Source organism: Xyrauchen texanus, chromosome 19 (assembly GCF_025860055.1).
Source record: "Xyrauchen texanus isolate HMW12.3.18 chromosome 19, RBS_HiC_50CHRs, whole genome shotgun sequence".
Lineage (NCBI taxonomy): Eukaryota > Metazoa > Chordata > Actinopteri > Cypriniformes > Catostomidae > Xyrauchen > Xyrauchen texanus.
In genome coordinates this window covers 15609694-15634954 of record NC_068294.1, presented here as the reverse complement: position 1 = coordinate 15634954, position 25261 = coordinate 15609694, and the positions used below count along the sequence as shown (strand labels likewise).

General features: G+C 41.3%; 1 protein-coding gene across 2 annotated transcripts in view; it reads left to right on the top strand.

The window, feature by feature from the left end:
* LOC127660235 (phospholipid-transporting ATPase IA) overlaps positions 1-25261 on the top strand; it is a 199093-nt gene that overhangs the window by 130242 nt on the left and 43590 nt on the right. For both annotated transcript variants that reach the window (XM_052150366.1, XM_052150365.1), the window contains 3 exons: positions 2637-2809; positions 12787-12970; positions 15008-15118. In XM_052150366.1, coding sequence (XP_052006326.1) covers positions 2637-2809; positions 12787-12970; positions 15008-15118 — 468 coding nt within the window. The remainder of the gene's footprint in view (positions 1-2636; positions 2810-12786; positions 12971-15007; positions 15119-25261) is intronic.

The following is a 25261-nucleotide window of genomic DNA, read 5'->3' as shown; positions in this document are numbered from 1 at the left end:
GATGGAGGGTTCCAATCCAACCCCACGCTTACGGCGGCCCGGGAAAGCATGTCAGACATCTGAGCGTCGGCCTCAGCCTGGGCCTGCTGGCCCGAAGGCGGCAGTCCAGGGGAGTCCTCGGCATCAGACATCACACTCTCCGATGCAGCGGCAAGCTCATCTGCTTCGGGCTCGGGAGGATAGACAGCCGGGCCGTGAGGTGAGCCGCTATCGCTGCAAGCGTGGACGGGGACCAGCGAGGGTGTCGGGGAACGGGAGGTTCGCGGGGGGCTACCCGGCGAAACTGCACCTGCTGCCGCCCCCAAATCGCCCCCAGCGCCAACCGCATCATCCTCAATCCCATGGGAAGAAGGAGCAATGCGGGGTGCAGCTGGGGTGGCTTGCTTTCTGTTGAAAGCAAGCCGCGACCGCAAAGTGGTCATGGTCATGTTCTCGCAGTGAGAACATGAACCATCCACAAACGCCGTCTCGGTGTGATCGCGGCCCAAACACACGAGACAGCGCCTGTGGCCGTCTGAAGCAGAGAGCACTCTACCGCATCCAGGAACAACACAGGGGCGGAAGGGCATCTTGAAAAAGACGCGTTCTGAAAAGAACGTTCAGCGCCGCTGTGTTTTGCTCTTTTAGAGAAATTACTCTTTTAATAGGAATTTACTCTTTTAATACACAGTGTGTGTGTGTGTCTGCGCTGTCGAAGCGCTCAGGGGCAACAATGCATGCCGTGCAATGTAAAGGAGAAAGCCGCTGTTGTGCGCCGTCAAGATCCAACAGCATGCAGATCGTCAGAGGAAACAGGAACGTTTTAATGTGGTGTGTAACTCGCAGCAAACTGCAGACAGACCATCGGCTCCCAAGAAATTTTCTGACTAAACTTCCGTATTTGCCCCGCTTAAGTACCCATATGCGGGGGCGGGGTATGCAAATACTAACTGCCAACTCCCATTGGCCCTTTTCAATAGGTCAGAGGTGAATATCGGCGCTCAAGAGAGACCCCTAGTGTCGCTTCTCCGACACAACGTGGAGAGAGCGACAGAAGGGGAAGTTGTGTTTAGACCTGTGATCCAGAGGTTTTCCCTCTACTCGTTGGATTCTGACTGCTTTTTATGAGTGCCCTATCGTTCCAGCACATGAGAGGCAGGAACCGCGCAACACTTTTATGGGAAATTATATGGAGTGCAGCAGCATTTCTAATCCAAACACGGAACCGTCCTCCCACACATCCCCCAATCCTTACAATAACACCCTTTTAATACAAGGTTTATTTTCTGCTGAGAGTACAGTTTTCATCATAAAAACTTTTAAAAAGAAACAGTCAGGTCAAGTCAAAGGTCCTAATTTTTCTGTGGCCCAGTCAGTGTTGATTAAAATCTTCCAGGTTTAATCAACACACAGATATATTCCTGGCTCCCGAGTTGAGCCCATGCAGCTGGGACAGGACATTCCTCCAAAATAACCCATAAACCCAGACGTATGCTCTCAGATTCTGTTAACAGAAAAGGTGAAGAGGGTGGTCTGCAGTTTTGCTAGTACTCAGGATAAATTCCCTGTGTTTCCTGGTCAGGGCCACGGAAAGGCCTTGTTCTAACAAACGAAACATCACACCCAGCTTCACTATTCCTCTCTCCGTAATGAAGCATACCATATGCGTGTTTTCACTTTGATGCCCCCATGCATTGACAATAAACAGACGTAAATCTGCTACTGTGAAATTCTGTTATTTTTGGGTTTGATTGCATTGGCATTGAGGAAAAAGAGGGAACTATCTAAATGTTTGTGTGGTGTTTCATCAGATGTTCAACAGATTTAGGATTTATAGCATTAAAGGTTTCCATCAAAATGAATTGAGAATGCAGAGGTTCTTCAAACATTTATATATGAACTAATTTAGTCAGTTGCACAATTGGGGGCAAATCCATAAAAATGTTTTGCAGAAGCACTGCACTGTATTTATATTAAGTCATTGTCTTTTTTGCAGCACAAACAAAAATTCACTGACAGAGTTTGCTTTGAAAAGAATGTCAGTGACTTACAGACAGATGATTTAAATAGAGCATGAATAAGATGCAGGTATTTGTGCTGAAATGCTACAAGTAAAAGAGGCGCAACTAAATAATTTGCATTTGTGTGTCAAAAAGCTGGCAGTACAATTCATTTTGTTTAAAAGATATCATGACAACTGTAGCCTAATTCATAAAATGATCGATTTAGAGCATATATATTCCGATGTGCCATGCTGTCTAGCCACTTTATCCATTTTAAAGAGCCAATTGAGGTGCTTGGTTTGCAGTGGTTTAGTGATGCTGTGCAGTCCCTGTAAAGTGTGCCAGATTGCGGTAGTCTGCTCCATCCTCCACAACCTAGCACTCAGTGAGAACTTGCACCAACCAAGTTACTTTCAGCACTAATGTTTTGGTTTTGTTTGCCCCATTACCTAATTTTCATTATACCTTTAGTGAATTGGTTGCTTAAACAATGTGAAAATAAGCATTGCTTCAGTGGGCAAAATTTGTTCTTAGTAAATTTCCCCCTTTAATTGTGTAACAGACAAAATCAGTCCATCTGGGGATTTTTTTCTTTAATTTATTTTTGCAAGTGTTAATAAAAACTTACCAGTTAATTTATATGTTTGTGTGCAGGGTACCAGAGAGACTCTTAGCCATCACTGTAGCATGCTGGGAGATGCTCTGCACAAAGAAAACGACTTTGCTCTCATCATAGATGGAAAGACGCTGAAATACGCCCTCACTTTCGGTGCACGCCAGAACTTCCTGGACTTGGCCCTTTCCTGCAAGGCTTTGATATGCTGCAGGTACGGCGGAGAACTGTACAGGAGACTGCTGTAAAAACAAAGAAAATCAGCACCAATAACTTGTAAAAGCATTAACGGTAACATAAACCCTCACAAAGTTTTACAACAAACATTACAGATCTTTAAAACCATAATTCAGAGCAGTCCACTATAACTATTGATGATTTGTCAATACTACGGAATGAGCTACTGGAGATGTTGAACTTATTGTCTGCCAAATGCATAAATTAATGAGAGAATAAAAAAAGCTCCGGTGTAACATTAAGATTATGGGTTGGATTCCCACTGATAAAATACAATGTATAGGTTGAATGCATTGTAAGTTACTTTGGTTAAAAGCATCTGCGGAATACATTAATGAAAAAAGAAAATTGAAAAGGCTAAGATGCATTGCACTAACAACATAAAGGTTATTGGTTAGATACCCAGGGAACACACTTACAGATAAAGGAAAATGTATAGCTTGAATTAATTGTAAATCGTCTACCACATGCATAAATGGAAAAAAGTACGTGGCAACACTAAGGTTATGGTTAGATTCCCAGGCAAGGTACTGTAGAAAAAAAAATGTATAGCTTGAATGCATTATAAGTTACTTTGGATAAAAGCATCCGTGAAATGCATAAATTCAAAAATAGAATGAAAAAAGCTCAGATGCATGCCGCTAGCAACACAAAGGTCATGGGTTCGATTCCCAGAGAACGCACATACTAATAAAGGAAAATGTACATCTTAAATGTATTGTAAGTTGCTTAGGATAAAAGTGTCTGCCAAATGTACAGCCATGGCCAAAAGTATTGGCAGTGAAATGTTGTGTTTTCTGCTTCAGATGATGTGGTGTTGATTCACCTTGTTTCTACAATATTGTGATGAGTGATCCGATGCATTTTAAATAATTGCAAAAAGCTTAATTGGCCAAAAATATTTACTTTATCACAAAAACCCAACTTTCACTGTTTTTTGGCCCTGGCACAAAATGACAAGCTAACATAATTTCAATAATCATATCAGCAGCAGCTGGGAAAGTGTGAACGAGTACTAGTCAGGTGAAATCACTCTATCATTCTGACTGGATTATAAGAGCAGAATGATTGCTATAAAAGGATGGAAGAAGTGCTTCCAATCATTGTGTTCTTGTTAGCAATGGTTACTACTAAATTAAAGACATGCATCCATCGTCGCTTTGCATCAAAATGGCCTCACATGCAAGGAAATTGCTGCAAAGAATATTGCACCTGAAAGAACCATTTACTGGATCATCAAGAACTTCAAGGAGAGAGGTTCAACTGCAGTGAAGAAGGCTTCAGGATGTCCCAGAGTGTCCAGCAAGCACCAGGACTGTCTCCTGAGGAGTCAGCTATGGAATTCTGTCACCACCAGTGCAGAGCTTGCTCAATATTGGCAGCAGGTTGAGGTGATGACATTTGGACAATGGCCTGGTGTCAAGAAGGGCAGAAAAGAAGCCACAAAAATGTAAAGGACAGATTGAAATTCTGCAGGAAATACAAGGATTGGACAGCAGAAGACTGGTGCAAAGTTATTTTCTCTGATGAAGCCCCTTTCTGACTGTTTGGGACATCTGGAAAATCAATAGTCCGGAGAAGAAAAGGTGAACTCTACCATGAGTTCTACCATGTCGTGCCAACAGTGAAGCATCCTGAGACCATCCTGAGAATGAAGAATGTTCCGATACATTACCGCTGCCAACACTAAGGTCATAGGTTTGATTCCCAAGTAACACACTTACTGATAAAAGAAAATGTATAGCTTGAATATTTTGCAAGATGAGGGAAAAAGTAAAACATTTTCCATAAAGGAAAATTTATTGATTTATTTATTTTAAATGAAATACGGGTTATATTAAGATTTAAACATTTTGGTCATGTGTTTTCCATTGGTAAACCATCAAGATATATTGCAGTTGTGGTGCCGTCAAGCTCTAGTTTTAGTTTACTGTTTCACAGGTGGGTGTTAAATATGTCTTTGTACCTTAATAACCCTTTTTTGCCCTCTGGGGAGCTGACACCATCTCTAGTTATTTCACTGCACTTAAAAAAAAAACATCAAGTGACTGGCAGACAATTACAGGGAAACATCACTGTGCTGTTAAAGGAATACATTAACTTCCCTTTAGGTCACAACCTTCCCAATAAACATAATTATACTAGCTCTCCAAGCAGCAATTTACTAATGAGTGTTATTTTTTATAATAGTAGATTGTGGTCAGAATGTTAGTCAGATATATATGCAGTTAAACTGCGTGTGTGAGCAGGTCAGAATGAGCTGGGCCAAAAAAATGCTACACAGAGAAGGAAACACATGAGTAACCAATTGAGCATGACAAGGAACTGCCAAAAATCAGTGTCAATTTCCAGATACAACACACACCACAGGTGCCACAGCCATTATGCAGTGCTTGATGTAATCTAGCCGATCTGCTTTCACTCACTGCACACACACTCGCGCGCACACTTATATCCTGAGGAGAACAGATTTTGACTATAGATTAATTAACATTAAACAGACTCTAGAGGTCTTCTTCTATATTGGCGGTAATCTCTGATTCACTTGAGAGCCTTACATCACTCTAAATTCATTGCTTATAGAATGACCTGTGAACGTTAAACCAGGGTTAAGCCCCTGAGGAGCCTTTCTAGCTGAAAGCGAGACCTTCATTTAATTTGCTGACACAGATGATGCAGTGATACAGTGTACTGCAATCCTTTGCTAATGTATGTTTCTTCAAGCTCAAGGATTCTGGGTTCAGATTTGCCAGTTTGGGAATCTAAAAAGTGGAGAAAAATTGAGGAAATTATGTTGTTTTGGTGCCTGTATGTGATTAGTGGGAAATTATGTAAATTGTTACAAACAATCATAAATTGTTTCTGGAACTCTATCACGAAGACATTTATTATATACAGTATATATACATATATACTGTATGTTCACTGATCAGCCACAACATTAAAACCACTGACAGGTGAAGTGAATAACATTGATTATATTGTTACAATGGCACCTGTCAAGGGGTGAAATATATTAACAAGTGAACAGTCAGTTCTTGAATTTCATGTGTTGGAAGCAGGAGAAATGGGCGAGCATCAGGATCTGAGCGACTTTGAGAAGGGCCAAATTGTGATAGCTTGACGACTGGGTCAGAGCATCTCCAATACGGCAGGTCTTTTGTGGTGTTCCCGGTATGCAGTGGTTAGTATCTACTAAAAGTGGTCCAAGGAAGGACAACCAGTGAACTGGCGACAGGATCATGGGTACCCAAGGCTCATTGATACATGTGGGGAGCAAAGGCTATCCCGTTTGGTCGGATCACACAGGAGAGCAACTGTAGCACAAACTGCTGAAAAACTTAATGCTGGCCACGATAGAAAGGTGTCGGAACACACAGTACATCGCTGCTTACTGTGTATGGGACTGCGTAGCTGCAGACCGGTCAGAGTGCCCATGTCAACTTCTGAAATTGCCTACAATGGGCACTTGAGCATCAGAACTGAACCACGGAGCAATGGAAGAAGGTGGCCTGGTCTGATGAATCATGTATTCTTTTAGATCACTTTGGCAGCCGGGTGCATGTGCGTCGTTTATCTGGGGAAAAGATGACAGCAGGATGCACCATGGGAAGAATGCAGGCTGGCGGTGGCAGTTTGATGCTCGGGGCAATATACCACCTACCTAAAGATTGTTGCAGACCACGTACACCCCTTCATGGTAACGGTATTCCCTGATGTTGGTGGCCTCTTTCAGCAGGATAATGCACCCTGCCACACTTCAAAAATTGATCAGAAATGGTTTGAGGAGTAAAGAGTTCAAGGTGTTGCCCTGGCCTCCAAATTCCTCAGATCTCATTCCAATTTAGCATCTATGGGATGTGCTGGACCAACGAGTCCGATCCATGGAGACCTCACCTCGCAACTTACAGGACGTAAAGTATCTGCTGCTAATGTCTTGGTGCCAGATAACACAGGACACCTTCAGAGGTCTTGTGGAGTTCATGCCTTGATGGGTCAAAGCTGTTTTGGCAGCAAGAGGGGAACCTAAACAAAATTAGGCAGGTGGTTTTAATGTTGTGACTGATCGGTGTGTGTGTGTGTGTGTGTGTGTGTGTGTGTATACACTCACCTAAAGGATTATTAGGAACACCTGTTCAATTTCTCATTAATGCAATTATCTAATCAACCAATCACATGGCAGTTGCTTCAATGCATTTAGGGGTGTGGTCCTGGTCAAGACAATCTCCTGAACTCCAAACTGAATGTCAGAATGGGAAAGAAAGGTGATTTAAACAATTTTGAGCGTGGCATGGTTGTTGGTGCCAGACGGGCCGGTCTGAGTATTTCACAATCTGCTCAGTTACTGGGATTTTCATGCACAACCATTTCTAGGATTTACAAAGAATGGTGTGAAAAGGGAAAAACATCCAGTATGCGGCCGTCCTGTGGGCAAAAATGCCTTGTTGATGCTAGAGGTCAGAGGAGAATGGGCCGACTGATTCAAGCTGATAGAAGAGCAACTTTGCCTGAAATAACCACTCGTTACAACCGAGGTATGCAGCAAAGCATTTGTGAAGCCACAACATGCACAACCTTGAGGCGGATGGGCTACAACAGCAGAAGACCCCACCGGGTACCACTCATCTCCACTACAAATAGGAAAAAGAGGCTACAATTTGCAAGAGCTCACCAAAATTGGACAGTTGAAGACTGGAAAAATGTTGCCTGGTCTGATGAGTCTCGATTTCTGTTGAGACATTCAGATGGTAGAGTCAGAATTTGGCGTAAACAGAATGAGAACATGGATCCATCATGCCTTGTTACCACTGTGCAGGCTGGTGGTGGTGGTGTAATGGTGTGGGGATGTTTTCTTGGCACACTTTAGGCCCCTTAGTGCCAATTGGGCATTGTTTAAATGCCACAGCCTACCTGAGCATTGTTTCTTACCATGTCCATCCCTTTATGGCCACCATGTACCCATCCTCTGATGGCTACTTCCAGCAGGATAATGCACCATGTCACAAATCTCGAATCATTTCAAATTGGTTTCTTGAACATGACAATGAGTTCACTGTACTAAAATGGCCCCCACAGTCACCAGATCTCAACCCAATAGAGCATCTTTGGGATGTGGTGGAACGGGAGCTTCGTGCCCTGGATGTGCATCCCACAAATCTCCATCAACTGCAAGATGCTATCCTATCAATATGGGCCAACATTTCTAAAGAATGCTTTCACACCTTGTTGAATCAATGCCACGTAGAATTAAGGCAGATCTGAAGGCGAAAGGGGGTCAGTATTAGTATGGTGTTCCTAATAATCCTTTAGGTGAGTGTATATATGCTGCTTAATGCTTTAGTTGACTGTTGTAAATTTGGCTTTAAAGGATAAAACACTGAGAAGGAGTTACATTTTCTCTGTTGTCCTTCAAATTATTGGCACCTTTAAAGACCCCATGAAATAATTTAACAAGGCCTATTTTCTTGTGTTGATGTATGTCCTATATTGATGAATCATCAATATTTATGGTCCATTTTCCCAAAACAGAAAGAGTGTATATTTTAAATACACTGACTGGCCAAAAATAAAAGTCACGTACTCTAATAGTTTGTTAGACCTCCTTTAGCTTTTATTATGGCGCACATTCGTCAAGTAATTGTTTCGACAACCTTATGCAATGTCACAACATTTATTTCTGTCCAGAGTTGCATTAATTTTTGGCCGAGATCTTGTATTGATAACGGGAGAGTCAAACCACTCCGTAAAGTCTTCTCAAGCACATCCCAAAGACTTTAAATGTGGTTAAGGTCAGGACTCTGTTCTGGGCCGGGTTCCCCAATAACGATGTATCTTATCTCTTAAGAGTGCTCTCTACGTGCAAGGTTACGAACGCTCGCTGCAATTCCACGCGCGTTTCCCAAAAATGCACTTAACAGAACGCGCTATACGTGCTACTTAAGAGTCGCTGTCCATTTGAGAAGTGCTGAAATATAACCTTATATGGAATCGTATTCTGAACGTTTAACCTAATAATTGTCATCTGTTGTGGATTAGCAATCAAGACAGGTCTATATAAAGCACCTACCTAATACAGGCACTGACAAAATGGCTGAACAAAAAAAATCAAGAAAAGATACCTTTCAAAAAGATGAAATTAATGTCCTTTTAGAGGAGATAGAGCAAAACAAAGATGTTATTTTTAACAGATTTAAAGGACACCATACAAATAAAGAAAAACAATACATCTGGGAGGACATTGCTACCAAACTAACTGCAACCAGGGGTGTTCAAAGATCAGGAAGGAGGTCCACAAGAAGTGGCAGGATTTTGCAAGCCTGGCAAAAGGAAGAGGGCACTGCAGAGGATTGCAATTAAAAAACTGGTGGTGGGACCAATGAGTCCCCCCTTCTCACAGCAGAGGAAGAAAAGGCATTGTCAATACTTGGCACAAGTGCTTCAGATGGCATTAGTGGGGGTATTGACATCCATGGAGGAGTAGGGATAACTCAACCTGAGCCTGAGCCTGAGTCAGGTCCTTCATGCTCAGAGGAACCATCAGTTTCATCTGCCATCTCCCAGCACCTACCATCTCCAAGTCCTCCAAACAACCCTCCCAGGCCTCAGCCTCCATCTTCAGTGTTCCAGACTGCAGCCACAACACCTCAGCAGTTTGAGAATGTCTGTAGCTGTAGTCAGGACCTAGTGCAGCTGGAGAGGGAGAAGCTAGATGTCTTGAAAGACATTAGGCAGTGCCTTCAAGAAGCCAATGAGAGAGACAACAACTTTCAACAGCAGCTCATTGAGCTCAAGAAGGCCAAGCTGGCCTTAAAAGAGAGGAGGCTTGCACTAGAGGAGATGAGTTGTGCAAGGCCCTCAATTTATGTGCCAATTATCTTGCCAGAAGACACAGGTAATGTGATTTATTGTTCAATGAGGATTCATGAAGTTTCAGTCATTTCTTGTGCAATGTGAAATGTTTTCTATATGTAGTTATGACTCATCCCACTGTACAATGTCTTTTGCAGGTCATGGGGAACTGAATAGCCCAAATTAATAAAACTATACAATGTTTTTTATTAATAAAGCTAGATGCAATGTTTTTTATGTCCATGTGTTTGTTGAACCATGCACACAAGGCCTAAGGCCATATGAAATACTATAATAATTGTTATGAGTTCTTCAAAGTGTTTCTGAAGTAAATGGCTAATGATTGATGAATATTTTCAGACATAAGCATTTAAGTTTCAATATTATTAATATATAAAGTCTATATATTTAGCGTGACAGATAGCACAAATATACGTACAGTATGTACTTCATCTAGCCAATACATTTCTACAGATATAGACAAAAAAGACATGTTTTACCAGTACTGTTCTATGTATACATATTTATAAGAAGCACAACTTTTCATCATTATGAACAGAGGATAGATTAAATGAATATGTAATCTATACAATTTCTAAGCATGCCACACCTTCACTTTCTTCAATGTAGGGGCTAATGTCATTACTGAAATTGATGATAGGCAGTGGGATATGTGAACATTATCACAGCCTGATAATCATCACATGGTTCCTTCAATTAAGCTAGGATTAGTATAGAGTTTACACCTCACTAGACTTTCAGAGGAAATCATGGCTGCACTACAACATGTTCTTCAATTGAGGGTCAGAGAAAGACAAAGACAGAGACGACCAAGAAGTAGATTGGTGACTTTAAATGCCTTCGTCAGACAGCATCAAAACCCCTTGGATATCCTTGATGACATGGCTATAATTAGGCGATACCGTCTGCCAAGAAGACAAATAGCCCAACTGCTAAATATCATTGGACCTCAGCTGATGCGTGCCACCAGGAAAAATTTTGCCTTGTCCCCTGAAGTCCAACTCCTATCAGCCTTGAGATTCTATGCAACAGGCAGTTTTCTCCAGGTACTTTGTGATGGGCTTGGACTAAGTAAGTCATCAGTTTCAAGAGCTGTTCAAGCGGTCACTAATGCTTTACTTCCACTTGCTGCGGAACACATTAAATTTCCAGCATCAAGACAGGACATCACAGAAATACAACAGTATTTTTTTAACACATCATCACATCCCACAGGTCATTGGAGTGATCGGTGGTACCTTGATCCCGATCCTTACACCATCTGTGGATGGCCATGTATATATATGCCGAAAAGGCTATGCAGCTATCAACTGCCAGGTGATCTGTGACCATAAGGGTTTGATCACAGACATTGTGGCAAGGTGGCCCGGAAGCACACACGACTCCATCATATTCACCAAATCATCTGTGGGTCAGGAGGCACAAAACTCACAGGGACAGTGGAGGCTGCTTGGGGACAGTGGTTACCCACTGAGGCCATATCTCTTCACGTCTGTGGCTAATCCTATGAATAACAGGGAGACAAATTTCAACGAGTCACACCGTGTTGCACGTAGTATTGTGGAACGCACAATAGGGAGGTGGAAGATGCGCTTTCGGGCAATTCACCAGTCCAGCGGTGGTCTTTTGTTTGCTCCACAAAAGTGCTGTGCAGTAATAATAGTAACAGCTATGCTGCACAACATTGCAGTGCAGATGAGAGTGCCCTTACTAAACAGGGAGGAAGATGAAGAGGTGGAGGAGATGGAGGAGGTGGAGGACGAAGATGGCATGGGACCACATGACCAACCAAGAAATGCCCAATACATGGCTGGTTTTCATGCACGCCAGCAAGTCATTGACAGATTTTTTTAAATCATCCCTATTTTGGCCAGTCTTTGAAGCATATTTTCCACATTACTTATTTTATGAATTTTTTTTGTTCATTCATTTAATTTAGATGTGTATTTCTATTTTTTTCTTCCCTTTTTAATTATTTCATTTATAAATTAATTTAAACAAAACACGATTACAATAAAGTACAATCAAAACCTTATATTATACCCACGTTGCAGTGTAATCTGTTAAACCTAGATAAAAAGTGTAATCTGCCGGTTGTCCTGCAGGAGACCTCATAAATCTGTCTTCTTACGATGCACTTGGGGATTAACGATTACTCCAGAGCACTCGTAGTTCTACAAAGATTTTCAAGTGCTACTTAATTTACGATGCTTTTGGGAAACAGACCATAATATTAAGATCAGTCGTACGATCGTTTTTGCGAACTTCTTAGGCTTACGATGCTTTTGGGAAATGCAGCCCTGGCCAATTCATGTGTAAAAATGATTCCTCATGCTCCGTGAACCACTCTTTCACAATTTAAACCTGATGAATCTTGGTATTGTCATCCTGGAATATGCCCATGCTGTCAGGGAAGAAAAAAATCCATTGATGGGATAACCTGCTCATTCAGTACATTCAGATAGTCAGCAGATTTCATTTTATTAGCGCTTAACGTTGCTGAGCCTAGACCTGACCAATTGCAGCAACCCCAGATCATATCACTGCCTCCAGAGGCTTGTACAGTGGGCACTATGCATGATGGGTGCATCGCTTCATGCACTTCCCGTCTTACCCTGGTGTGCCCATCACTTTGGATTAGGGTAAATCTGACCACATGAGCTTTTTCCACAGTCCAATCTTTATACTCCCTAGCAAGTTCCAATTTGCCTCACTTACAAGTGCTTTCTTGTGGCCACACAGCTGTTTAGTCCCAATCCTGTAAGTTCTCATTGCATTGTGAGTGTGGAAATGCTCTTACTTTCACTATTAAACATAGCCGTTTAATAGTTCTACTGTCCATTTTTTACAATGTGACTTCAAGCGTTTTAGTGATCTCGCTGTAAAGGCGCCATCGCAAATTCACGATCATGCTACAAATTTCCATGTACATTTTTTTAAATATTTAAAACAAAAATATTCCACACAAGTTCATTGGCTAGATTACCTGATTGCAAAGTCACTGTTAGATCATATGTTGGCACCAACAAGCTAACCACATAGCTCTTGGTTTCTTTACGGTTTTCTTTTGTTGTCTTTGTGCAGGGTTTCTCCTCTGCAGAAGTCTGAGGTGGTGGAGATGGTGAAGAAACAGGTGAAAGTGATTACTCTGGCCATTGGAGATGGAGCTAATGATGTGGGTATGATCCAGACTGCTCATGTGGGTGTTGGCATCTCTGGCAATGAAGGACTGCAGGCTGCCAACTCATCCGACTACTCCATTGCACAGGTGAGAAACGATCAGATTACAGACGGCTGCAGGAAGAAATAGTAAGTGTACTAACATTGGACCAAATACACACTGTCAAAACTAATCTTAGTTCAGTGCTGTGAGATGTTTTATACTTACGAAGCTTTGCTTAACAACATTCGATTTTTAAATAAATTAAATTATAATATTTAGCATAAATATATAAGCGAATTTCCAATAACTGATATAGAAACAGATTATTACTATATCAGTAATTTTTCAAAGACTATAGAATATCATACTTCTAAGTAAAAAAGAGCTTAATATGCAGATAGCTATAAGTAAGCCATTTGTAGGTGAATTGTGGATCTGTTTGTTTGAAAATCCCAAACGACAGCAACATGTGTTAAACCAATGACATATTACTACGTGTTTTCGACAAATGGCAGATTAGACAAATGGCAGATTAGGCAGAGATGTTTTGATCTCTCAACACTGATCTCTGTCCTATGTATCATTTCATGTTTTATCAGTCTGTTCTCTGGCCTCATTCATTGGATTACTCTACAAAGCATCTTGTCTTTTCTTAAGTGCCCTCATCATATTACAGGTGGAGATGGGTGGAGGTGCTAGTGAATGCAGGCAGGTCATCTGATCTGCCTTCCAGCGAAATGGCTCATATGAAATGTGCTGGATCAGACAGCAAACTTTAATATTCACTTGCATTCATCCATAATTTATATCTAATATAATGTTGTATTACATCATAAAACTCGCAATTAATGGGAATTCTCTAATTATTTCATTATTATCTGCTTAAAAGTCATTCATACGACTCCGGTGCTTAAATCCATGTCTTCAGAAGCGATATGATAGGTGTGGGTGAGAAACAGATACATTTTGAAGTATATTTTTATGCTCCCTTTATGTGATTTTTGTACCTTCCAAGTTCTGGCCACCATTCACTTGCATTGTATGGACCATTAGAGCTGAGATATTCTAAAACTCATAGAATCCTTGGTCGAGAGCTGCATAACCAGACTCCAACTGTTGTATGTCTTTCAACAGCTCTCTCTCTCTCTCTCTCTCTCTCTCTCTCTCTCTCTCTCTCTCTCTCTCTCTCTCTCCTCACATCCAGATGTCAAACAAACCTTGTGCCCCTCAAACCCTCTGTGCACCTTTTACATCCCACCCTGCTGTTTCTGCCTCTGTTAGAGTGACCTGGCTATTTGTTTTACAGGAGTGATTTTTATAACAGTCATGTTCAGGGTGCTGTCATGGATAATGACTGTTCATGTTTACATTATCTGTCTACACTGCATGGCCAAAATATGTGAACACCCCTTCTTATTAACAAGTTTGTGTAATTCAGCTACAACCATTATAAACAGTAGCATGAAATCAAACATATGTCCTTAGACAAATATGTTAAGTAAAATGGGGTGTACATTTTCTGTTCCAGCATGTTAATTCCTCTATGCACAAAGTGAGGTCCATTAAAAAATGGTATACTGAGTCTGGTGTGGAAGAACTTCACTGGCCTGTACAAAGCCAAGATCTAAACCACACTAAACACCTTTTGGATCGCAGACTATGAGCCCCATCGCCTACATCAATGCCTGACCGCACTGATGCTCTTGTGTTTGAATGAGAGCAAATACCCACAGCCATGGTCCAACATCTAGGTTTCCAACATACATGTGGACACATAGTGTATACGATTGTTTAAACTGTTCCTAATCTTCATAATCTCTTTGTAAATCTTTGTAAACCACATTTACAAAAGTTGCTCAACCATCAACGTATTGTAAAACTGGGTTCATCAACAAACTGTATTTCAATCCAGCTCAGCCCAGAGAGAGCAATAAACTGATTATTCTCTTCCTCTGCTTTTCAAGAACTAAGAAAGCCTTCCAAAACTGACTAGCTGAAATTCTCAAGAATGTTTGTGAAAAAGCTGGTGTCCCATTCCTATAACTCCAGGTTTCCTGTTGCCACCCCCGCCCCCATTATATCTTGTGAAAACAATCAGATTTAATTAACTTATCTCCATGTGTCTTCCTTCCTCTTTCACAGTTCAAGTACTTGAAGAATCTTCTGCTGGTTCATGGCGCCTGGAATTACAACCGCGTTGCCAAGTGCATCCTGTATTGCTTCTACAAGAACATCGTACTGTATATTATTGAGGTAAGAAGAGTAAGAAAGTTGGGTTGGACAGTTTGTATTTTCTACATATATATATCACATTCAAAGGTTTAATCCTCAAAAGTCAGAGCATGTAGTACCCTATTTAATTTCAGTATTTTTAAACCCGCCGTAATTAAAGGGAAAGTTTATCCAAAAATTTAAATTTTGTCATTTACTCAACTTCACGTTGTTCCAGATGTTTGAATTTATTTCTTCCATTGAACACTAAAGGAGAATTGTTGCAGAATTTCCTGGCTCTTTTTCATACTGTGAAAGCTTACAGTGAGCAGCAGCTGTCAAGATCTAAAAAGGACAAAAAGCACCAAAAACATAATCCTTATGGCCCATTTACTACTGTATATTTCAAGTCGGTAACACTTCACAATAAGGTTTGAGAGTTGGAGGGGGGATAAAAAGGGTGTCCAGACTGCCAGAAAAGAAAGCGAGAGAGTTGCACGACGCTGACTGTGTACTCATGCATTTTATGTTGTGCTGAATAGCAGTTTGTTGAATGACGCTGAAAAGTGTAGAAATAAAACTCACCTTGGATTGATTACCTGGCTCCTGCTTCCTCCTTCAGAAAGAACTCAAAGCCAGAGACTTTTTCACAGTGGTGCCGAAACCCGGGGTAGTTTAGAGGAAGTATATATCGTCATGGCCTCCTCGCTGCTGGCCGAAATCTTCAAGACCCTCGCTGGCATCCAGCAGGCTCCACATCAGGCCCCGCTTGAGCTATGCAAGGAACAGGAGTGGCGATTCCAGGTAGGCCTACTGGTCCAGGCTCAAGCAGAGGACCGGCAGGTGTTACAGAGCTTAGTACTCCAGGAGGGATCTTCCACCACGACTACGGCCACGCTCCCTAAGATTGGACCGCAAGATGACCCGGAGGCTTACATCGAGTTGTTCGATGGCCAATGCGCGGAAGTGGCCGAACTCCCAGTGGGCGGTCCGCCTACTGCCACTGCTGACTGAGGAAGCCCAACTTGTGGCCCATCAACTTCCACTCAGCAACCTCCTGGTGTACGACGATCTGAAAAGCCATCTTGCAGTGGATCGGCCATAGCTCGGAGCAGCATCACCAGTGGTTCCGGTCACTGACAATTGTTGAGCACGGATGCCCGTTCGCCTTCTCCCGACAGCTCCCTGACCCCTGTCGAAGGTGGATGCTGGCTGAAGATCACGATGCTGAGGAGCTACTCATCTGGTGATACTAGAGCAGTTCATCGCCCGCCTACTGATAGGGACAGCGGAGTGTGTCGAGTGCCACCGACCAGCATCGCTGGATGGGGTTGTCCAGCTGGCTGAGGACCATATGGCGGCGTATTCGGGGGCCGGCGAGCCGTCTCCCTCTCTCTCCTCCCTCCCCCTTCAATTCTCCTTTCTCTCATCTTGTTCCCTGGAAACGGGGAATTCCTACCACAAAACTGGTTCCCTGGTCCCATGGGACGTTCATCCTGCCGGTTTCCCCTAACCCTCTCTGCTCTCCCTCACAGGCTGGTGAATCTGCTCCCACAGGTGTGGGTGTTAAGTCTGGGCCAGTCTGCTGGAGCTGCAGCAGACCCTAACGAGACCCTTAGGCACACATTTGACCAAGTGAAAGTGGTTGATTGGTCAACGCTTCCAGCCAGACATTGCACTCTCACTGCACTGCAGCTGTGTGTGGCTCTCTCTCTCCCGAACTGCTGCATCTGGCTCAGCTTTATCCCCCTCCTCGGCTGATTAGCCCGATTGGGGGCTGGCGCACTCACACTCCTCCCTCCTTTGCCTCAGGCCTACTACCTGCTTGGTAAATCCATCGCATGAAGGATGCCAATGTGTGGATCACCCTTTGGTATTTGGCTCTGTAGCCTTATAGGTTCGAGGTGGTGCACAGGCCAGGGGGCACAGATGGCTGTGGTGGATTTCCTCTCTAGAAATGGGTGGGGAGTAAGTCACAGGCCGTATGGCAGGCGATGGGGGTATGTGGTGATGTGGGCATGGCCGAGCGACGTCTGTGGATAGCGAGGCCGGGAGAAGGAGAATGGTAAGGATTGATACCTGTGGGAAATTATTTCTAACAGCTGTTCTGTGTTTTAGTGAGAGCTGGAGGGGGATAAAAAGGGTGTCCAGACTGCCGGAGGAGAGAGAGAAATTCACAATGCTGAATGTGTGCTCATGCATTTTATGTTGTGCTGAAATTCAGTTTGTTGATTGACACTGAAAAGTGTAGAAATAAAACTCCCGCTTCCTCTTTCAGAAAGAACTCAGTCATATTTTGTCAGATTTTGTCACACTTACAATAGCAATGAACAATACTTTTACCAGATATATTCATCTTAGTTAGTTCATGTTAACAATTGTTAACAAACGGTAGCTTATTGTATAGTGTTACCTCCAAGTCTTCTGAATCCATATGATAGCTTTGTGTGATCAATAGACTGAAATATTTGTCATTATTCTCTTAAAATCTTCCCCTCTACAATATCTTTCAGTTCTCATTTGCACTTATTCAAACGTGAAGGTGATTTCGCCACATTTTACGTCAATAACACTAAACACCATAAATTCTTAATCAGTTATTCAGGTTTGGAATGACATGAGGGTCACAAAATTATGACAGAATTTTTATTTCTTTGTGAACTATACATTTAAGAGGAGAGTTTAATAACAACCAAGCCTCTTATTGTCATTTTTATGTGGATTGAATTGCCACTCTTTGAAGAAAAAAATTCAGTAAAATCACTGGCATTATTGCACATGTGTCGGAAGCGAGAGACTCTGTCCGGCTGTAGGAATGCAGGTCTGTCAATGTGGAGGCCACAGGCTATCCATCTGATGGTATTTGACACCTTCCAGTACTGGCGCTGATAGCAGGTTCAGAGACTTGACCAAGAGCAACCTGACAAGTTAAAGGGCTGCTATCAGCACCAGCATTATCATGAGGAGGGTTTGGCCGTTTTGATCTGCAGCTGAAAACACTTGATTTAGGAGACGTTACACCTCAGTGATAAGCTTTAGGTTTTCTCAGGAGCTGAAAGAACAATGACTTAGTTGCAGAAAGAGATAAAAGTAGGAACATTAGAGATTGTGATCATGCTCACCTCATGCCAGTGTGACTTTATAGTGGTTTAAATAAAACCAAAAGTGTTACCTGGCTCTCTGAATTTGTTTGGTCAGTCGTGGCATTTTTTTGGAAGGGGGCAAATATTTAGGTACGCATTTTCCGAAATATTATGCATGTGCTCTTTCTCGCATAACATATTAATTTAAACTCACTTCAATATTTCATGTAATTTACTTATTTATTTAGAAAGTAACCATATAATAAGACAGATAATATGCAGTCAGCTGTTCATTATCGCAAAATAAACCCAGATAGGGTGTTATACAGGGTCTTGTTATCACCCTGAATTGTTTTATTTTGCGATAATGATCGGCTGACTACTTTAGCTAAGTTCTGAACTACAAGAAAGGGGAAATGGAGAACCTACTCGCACTACCTCTGCATGTTCCTGTAATATTTATCAAAAAAAATTTGTAAAGAAAGATTGATGCCTCAGATGTGAAGTTGTCTTCAAGTAGTCTGTCTCTTTAAATGCAATGGCCAATTTTTACAGAGATTTTGGGAGTTACACATTCTTGCATTCCTGAGAATGTCTGAGATCATGAGAGCATTTGCCATCAGGAATAAAGGAAACATGCGTTCAGCAGTCTTAAACCAGCTCTCATGAGGCATGCAACCCCAACAGAAACATGAGCACTTAAAAAATCCATCTTTTCCCCCTTAGCCCTCTTGCTCTTATGTGCCACTAACTCGTGAACCCTTCTTTTCCTTCATCTTCATTTTGTTTTATGTGCTGTGGTAAATCTCTGAAAAGCCCCACAAATTCCTGTCTCTTGGCATCCAAAGACTATCTGGGACTGTGAGAACAACCATATGGAGATGAATCAAGATTTCAGATTACCATTCCCCTATGAATTGGTTCACCCAGGAAACAGGATCAGGTTTTAATTTTTTTTATTTTATTTATTTGTTTAACTTCAATGACGATGGCTGTTCATTTTTGTTATTAAAGCCCTATTAATCACATGTCTTATTTGCTGAGAAAGGCCCCTAAATAAAGATAATTCAATATATAATAAGTACCCTAGCCAATCTGTTTGAGGTAAACTTGAGGAGGTGTTCTTGTGTTCACATTCGTCAGACAGATGCTTTTCATCATCTTACTGTGGTTGCGTCGCTTTGCCCTGGTCTCATGTATTAACACTGCGTTTAGGATACTGTGTCAATTTAAATGCAGTTTGAAACTTTTAAAAATCCCTCTTGAGACTCCTGTATTCAGAGTAGTGCTCCGTCCGGCCGTCTTTGAACTCAAGAACAGGTCCTACTGTGTTAGGCTCATCTCATTATTACATAGGGACAGTGGACTTGATTAATTGTGTTTATTTTTTAATTTAATTAATCACACTGCATCAACATGTTAAATAGCCTTATGAATGACATTAATGTGACGTGGCCAATTGTCGTTGGCGATTGTGCTTCATGTGATCGATTGTGATATGGCAAGTTGGAATATGCAGGAATGCAAATCAAAAATGGGAGCTACAATAGAGGGGAAAATAATATGTAAATAATGGCTCAAATGTTGGTCTTTTCATCATATCAAATGGCTTCAGAAGACTTTGAATATAGTGCACATGTCATATGGACAGTTTATTAAACTTTTAGGTTGTTTTTTGGTAACTTTATAGCTTGATAACCCCAATCTGCATGCATTCATTATATGGGGAAAACTGTGGCCAGTGTTTCATGACTAAAAGAAAGTCATATAGGTATATATGTTTGGAAGGACATTAGGGTGAGTACAGATTTTCTTTTTTTGGGGTGAACTATGGTATTCCCGTCATGTTGTGCTCTATCATTCCGTGTGGGCTGGTTTGTGGTGTAGATCAGCTCATATTATGGTCTTTTCCTGTTTACATGCTTTTGTCTTGTTTAGATGTGGGAATTTGGGAAGCTGCTGCAGTCGTGTTCCCTAAAAATAGCAGAGATGAGGGGTTTTCCTCAGTTTTAACATTTTAGAGGTACTGTGGATTAAAGCTGTGTGAATATGTGGCTGTGATCATATTTCATACTTTCTCAACAGTCAAGAAACAACCGATTATCTTTGTCTCTCTTTTTCTTACTTTGGATAAGATAAGGCAAGCAACATCTACGTACAGTAAATGGCCTTACTGGAACATGCCCTCTGAATACTTCTCGCCACTTTTATTTTTGTCCTTTTTCGCTTTAAGCTCTCCTTTAATTACAAAAAAGTGTCCAGTACTCCCAAGCTCCTGGAGATGAATACATCTCCTTTTGTTATGAGCAGAAAATGTCCCCACCCCCTCCATGAGGGGCTTTTGGAGTAAAATAGGGCAAAGCTTTACAGTTTCCTTGCCTCACACTAAAAACACCTCTATTTTGTAAGAGCATGATATTCAAGACACATAATTCCCAAAGGTTGCTTGAAGGGATACATTTGTCACTCAAATGTTTACTTTTGAGTCCATGAAGGCTTCTCTTCATCTAATTTTTCCAGACTTTAAACTGAAGGTAGTGGAATAAGGTTGTTGGTGGCCTTTTTTAGCATTCTCAACTTGCACCTGCAAAATGTTCCAGTGTATGTGAGCACCACATTTTTTAACCAGCCCGTGAAGAATTCCTGTATACCCAAGTACTATATGAAGGCTCTGTCACTGGTTTGTCTTTTGACTGGATTACAGACAATCGACAAGATAGATTTACTAGACCCTATAACACTTCTCACAATCAACAGCATGTTAAAGGGATAGTTCACTCACCCTCATATTGCTCCAAACCTGATTGACTTTCTTCCAAAAGAAAGAAGGAAGTTGCCTATTAAGGCATTAGACAGTAAGGCAGCTCATTAGGTTTTGGAACAAAGTTATAGAATTGTTAGAGCTTTTCTAGAATTGGTTCCATACAGTTCAACAGTAACCCAACCACAGTATATAATCTTCCCCCTTTTTCCTCCAAGTCGTTTAAATCCAAGTCAGTTGATTTTAGACAGTTGGATTTAAAGGCTGTTGGAAACTAAATTTGCATTAACTTCATGACGTTTGCCATGCTGGTTTGTTTAGTCCTTATTCCGTGGTCTTGCATTCTTTCGACATGAGCAAAAATTAACCCGAAAAAAGCTTTTCAGAATGTTAGTGGGATTAGCTGCTTTAAGACATGCAGAAAGCCACTGTTACAACCCAATTGCTGTGCATGCTGTCATTATCCTGCTGGGATCTTGAGAGCTTGATTGACAGCTCTTCAGCAGGCTCCGGCAGGGCTGATGGATGAGTAGCATTTCTGAGGTAATTACAAGGGCCTCATTCAGACAGAGCAGCGGGCTTAAGGAAAGACTACAGGCCTAAGAAGAGGCCCAGGGCCCTGCAGTCTCCCTGGTGCCATCATTGTAAAACGCCCAACTGGTTCTTTTGGTTCTCCTGTCACTCACACACACTAAATATACTTTAATGGGCCTTCTGTATTGTCTTGCCCTCATTTCTTAGGGTTTTTTGGATGGGGCCTTTAGTTGTATTTTGTACAAAGGGAGTCCCCTTGTTTGAAAATCCAGCTAAAACAAGTTTTTATAGACCAAAGTTCATGTTTTGTGGCTTTTAGTTCATGACTATTAGCTTTGAGGCTATCTACATGCTAGTGTACTCATAAACGTTGACAAAATTCACTCTTAGCAGATTTAAAATGTACCTGTAGTTGAACCTGGAAAATTCCTAATACACTGGTGTGCAGTTGGTCCAATTGATCATTAGCTTGTCTAAGCTGGTTTAGGTGGTTGACCTGATGAAATACCAGCTGGTGTGGACCTAGGTGTGCTGGTAGACCATCTTATTTAAACATCCTTTTGGAAAACCAAGTCTTATCAGATTATGGTGGTCAAACATGGTTGCTGTTCTATCAATACAGCCAAGTCCCCACCAGCTTCAAGTGCAGCTGCTCAACCAGATGACATCCGGTATCATGCTGGTCCAAGCTGGCCATTAGCTGGCCAAACCTCGTTTAGGTGGTTTAGCTGCTGGGCTACAGGCTAATGGGGACCTAGGTGAGCTGGTAGACCATATTGGGCAAGGACCTTAAGTCAGCTCATAATAGTTAAATGTGATTGAGCTGTTTTTGTAACATATTACCAGGTTTTTGCTAGTGAAAGATGGTCTACCAACCCAGGTTCATATGAGCTGGTAGTGAAGCTACTCAACCACTTATTCCAGCCTGGACCTGCTTGGATCAGCAAAAAGCTACCATGTTCCAGAACACTGCTGCCATCTTAAACTGGCTATAGCAGGATTTCCAAGGAGGAACAAGAAGCAAATTGGGACTGTCTGTCTGCATTTCTCTCTCTCTCTCTCTCTCTCTCTCTCTCTCTCTCGGTTTCTCTTTCCCTTCGGACTTTCCCATCCAACCTCAAGAAAGAGGATGAGGGTGGAATCACTGATTTCAACATTCACTTAAAAAATATGCAGAGAGCCCTTCTGGACATGTCTTATGGGGACACACAATCTTGCTCTCACACAAACACACACTCCTGGCTTTTTCAGATTGTGCAGCAGAGGGTAGAGGTCAGTCACACCTCCACGCTGAACTGCTCTGAATGAGCGAGGGAAGGAAAAGAAAGAGAGAGACCCTCCAGCCTGTGTCCTCAGTCCTTAATGAGCAAATCAATGTATCTGTCTCATTGATGGAAAAAGGGATAGAGGGGCACTCACAGGACCCAGAGGACCAGACCAAAACCCTCTCTTATATGCATGTACTGCTGCACATGAATAGAGGCTTTATTTCGACTTAGCACAACAATATCCTGCAACCTGTAGCCCCTCAATGAGTGTGACTTGCATTAATTTAGCTCTCTGACCCGCCTGTTCCACTACCAGCATGCCAGTGGCCACAACCACTCGGTATGACATGTGGCTTTTGGGCAAAACTGTGTATCTGAGGCTCCTTAAAGTCCAGTATTGTAATTGCAACATGTGATTTGCATGCAAGTGCAATGCATGATGTAGTATTAGTCATCAGTCATTTATTTATGTGTGTTGCTGCACTCGGCTATACTGACATACAAAGGCAAAACGCAGCAATGAAGAAGTGAAAGTGTTTAAAAAATAATAATAAAACTGGTTGAAAATCAAGAGATTAATCAGTCATTTTATTCTATTGACAACCATACTTTTTAACAGTAAGAAATTAAAGCATTTTTATATAGTGGAAAAAGTGTTCATCTCTCCTTCCTTACAGTGTACATATTTTTAAGAATAGTTTGAACTTGTTTGTTCTTTCTTTCTAGGGTAGGTTTGCAGTAACTACGCTAACTATTACATTCACAGTTAATTACATTTACTTTTAATTCTACTTTTTCCTTTAATTATAATTTTTTCATTATAATTCATTTAATCAACATAATTAATCCACTACTAATTACTTATCTAAAAAGTGATCACATTACAAAATATTGTTCTTTTAACTAATTAATTATAATTATTGTATTTTATTTTCTAAAATTCAAAATTTAACATTCAGCTGTCACAAACGCTAATAGATGAACAAATGTATTCATATTTTAAATGTTTTATATTACTTTAGTGCAATAATGTACTTAAAATTACTTTCATTGAAAGTCGGTAACTAATCTGATTATAATAATTTAAAATGTAACGTGTTACAATACTTTTTTACTTAAAAGTAATTTGATTAACAAATTGATTTGACCAACACTGCAGTTAGCAGACACATTTATCCAAAGTGATTTTGTCTTTATGATATCACACTTCCTATTTTTCTCACACTGTATAGATGGGCCTTTATACTTGAAAAAAACTCTAACTGCTTTTATATCTTCGGAAAGGGGTTCCTCGCAAGGGAATCATCATGTTTGTGGTTCATTCGGTTCCAAAAAAAATTTTTACTCCTGTCTTTACACAGCTTTGGTGAAGTTACTGAGTTTTGCTGTTGTAGGACAGTATAGTTTGGAGACAAAATGGTTTGTTAAAGTGAGCTAAATCAGAGTTTTTTGTTTTAGATGTAGGGGAAGGGTTTGGATTTGGTTTAGTCTAAAGTCATAATGAGCCTTATATTAAAACATTAGGTGTGTGTGTGTGTGTGTGTGTGTGTGTGTGTGTGTGTGTGTGTGTGTGTGTGTGTGTGTGTGTGTGTGTGTGTGTGTGTGTGTGTGTGTGTGTGTGTGTGTGTGTGTGTGTGTGCGTGTTTTTGTGATTCTGAGGACAATTTTGTAAGTTACAAACTGGTAATTACAAGGTTATTATGCTATAAATGTGATTTATGAGGACATTTCTAGTGTCCCCATAATTCAAATCGCTTAAAAATCATACTAAACAATGTTTTATTGAAAATGTAAAAATGCAGAAGGTTTTCTGTGAGGGTTAGGTTTAGGGGTTGTGTTAGGTTTAGAGGATAGAATCTATAGTTTGTACAGTATAAAAGTCATTATGTCTATGGAAAGTCCTCATAATGATAGGTAGACCAACATGTGTGTGTGTGTGTGTGTGTGTGTGTGTGTGTGTGTGTGTGTGTGTGTGTGTGTGTGTGTGTCTCCAGTTATTCCCTTCAAAATGTCCCCACAAGGATAGTAAAACCTGAAATTTTTGACATTGTGGGGACAATCAGTCAGTTTCCCAGGAGGCAATCAGCTTATAAATCATACTAAATTGTTTTTTTAAACATACAGAAAGTTTCTGTGAGGGTTAGGGGATAGAATATAAAGTTTGTACTGTATAAAAATCATGTCTATGGAGATTCCTCATAAAACATGAAAGCATGTGCGTGTGTCTGCGTGCGAGCGAGTGTGTGTGTGTGTGTGTGTGTGTGTGTGTGTGTGTGTGTGTGTGTGTGTGTGTGTGTGTGTGTGTGTGTGTGTGTGTGTAAATCAGGTTTTCAGAAGCTGCAGCTCTCTTTTAAAAACAACATCACGGTACAATGCATCTGATGGAAAGAGAAATAGGAGTTGGAACAGGTGGGCGTAACTGTAGGGGGTTGAATTGAGGGAGTACGGGCGATCCTCCTATCTTTCTCTGAGAGGATGGAGGGGAGGGGTAACAGACATTTGTTTTGGGAACATTTTCATGCATTGGCTCACACTATTG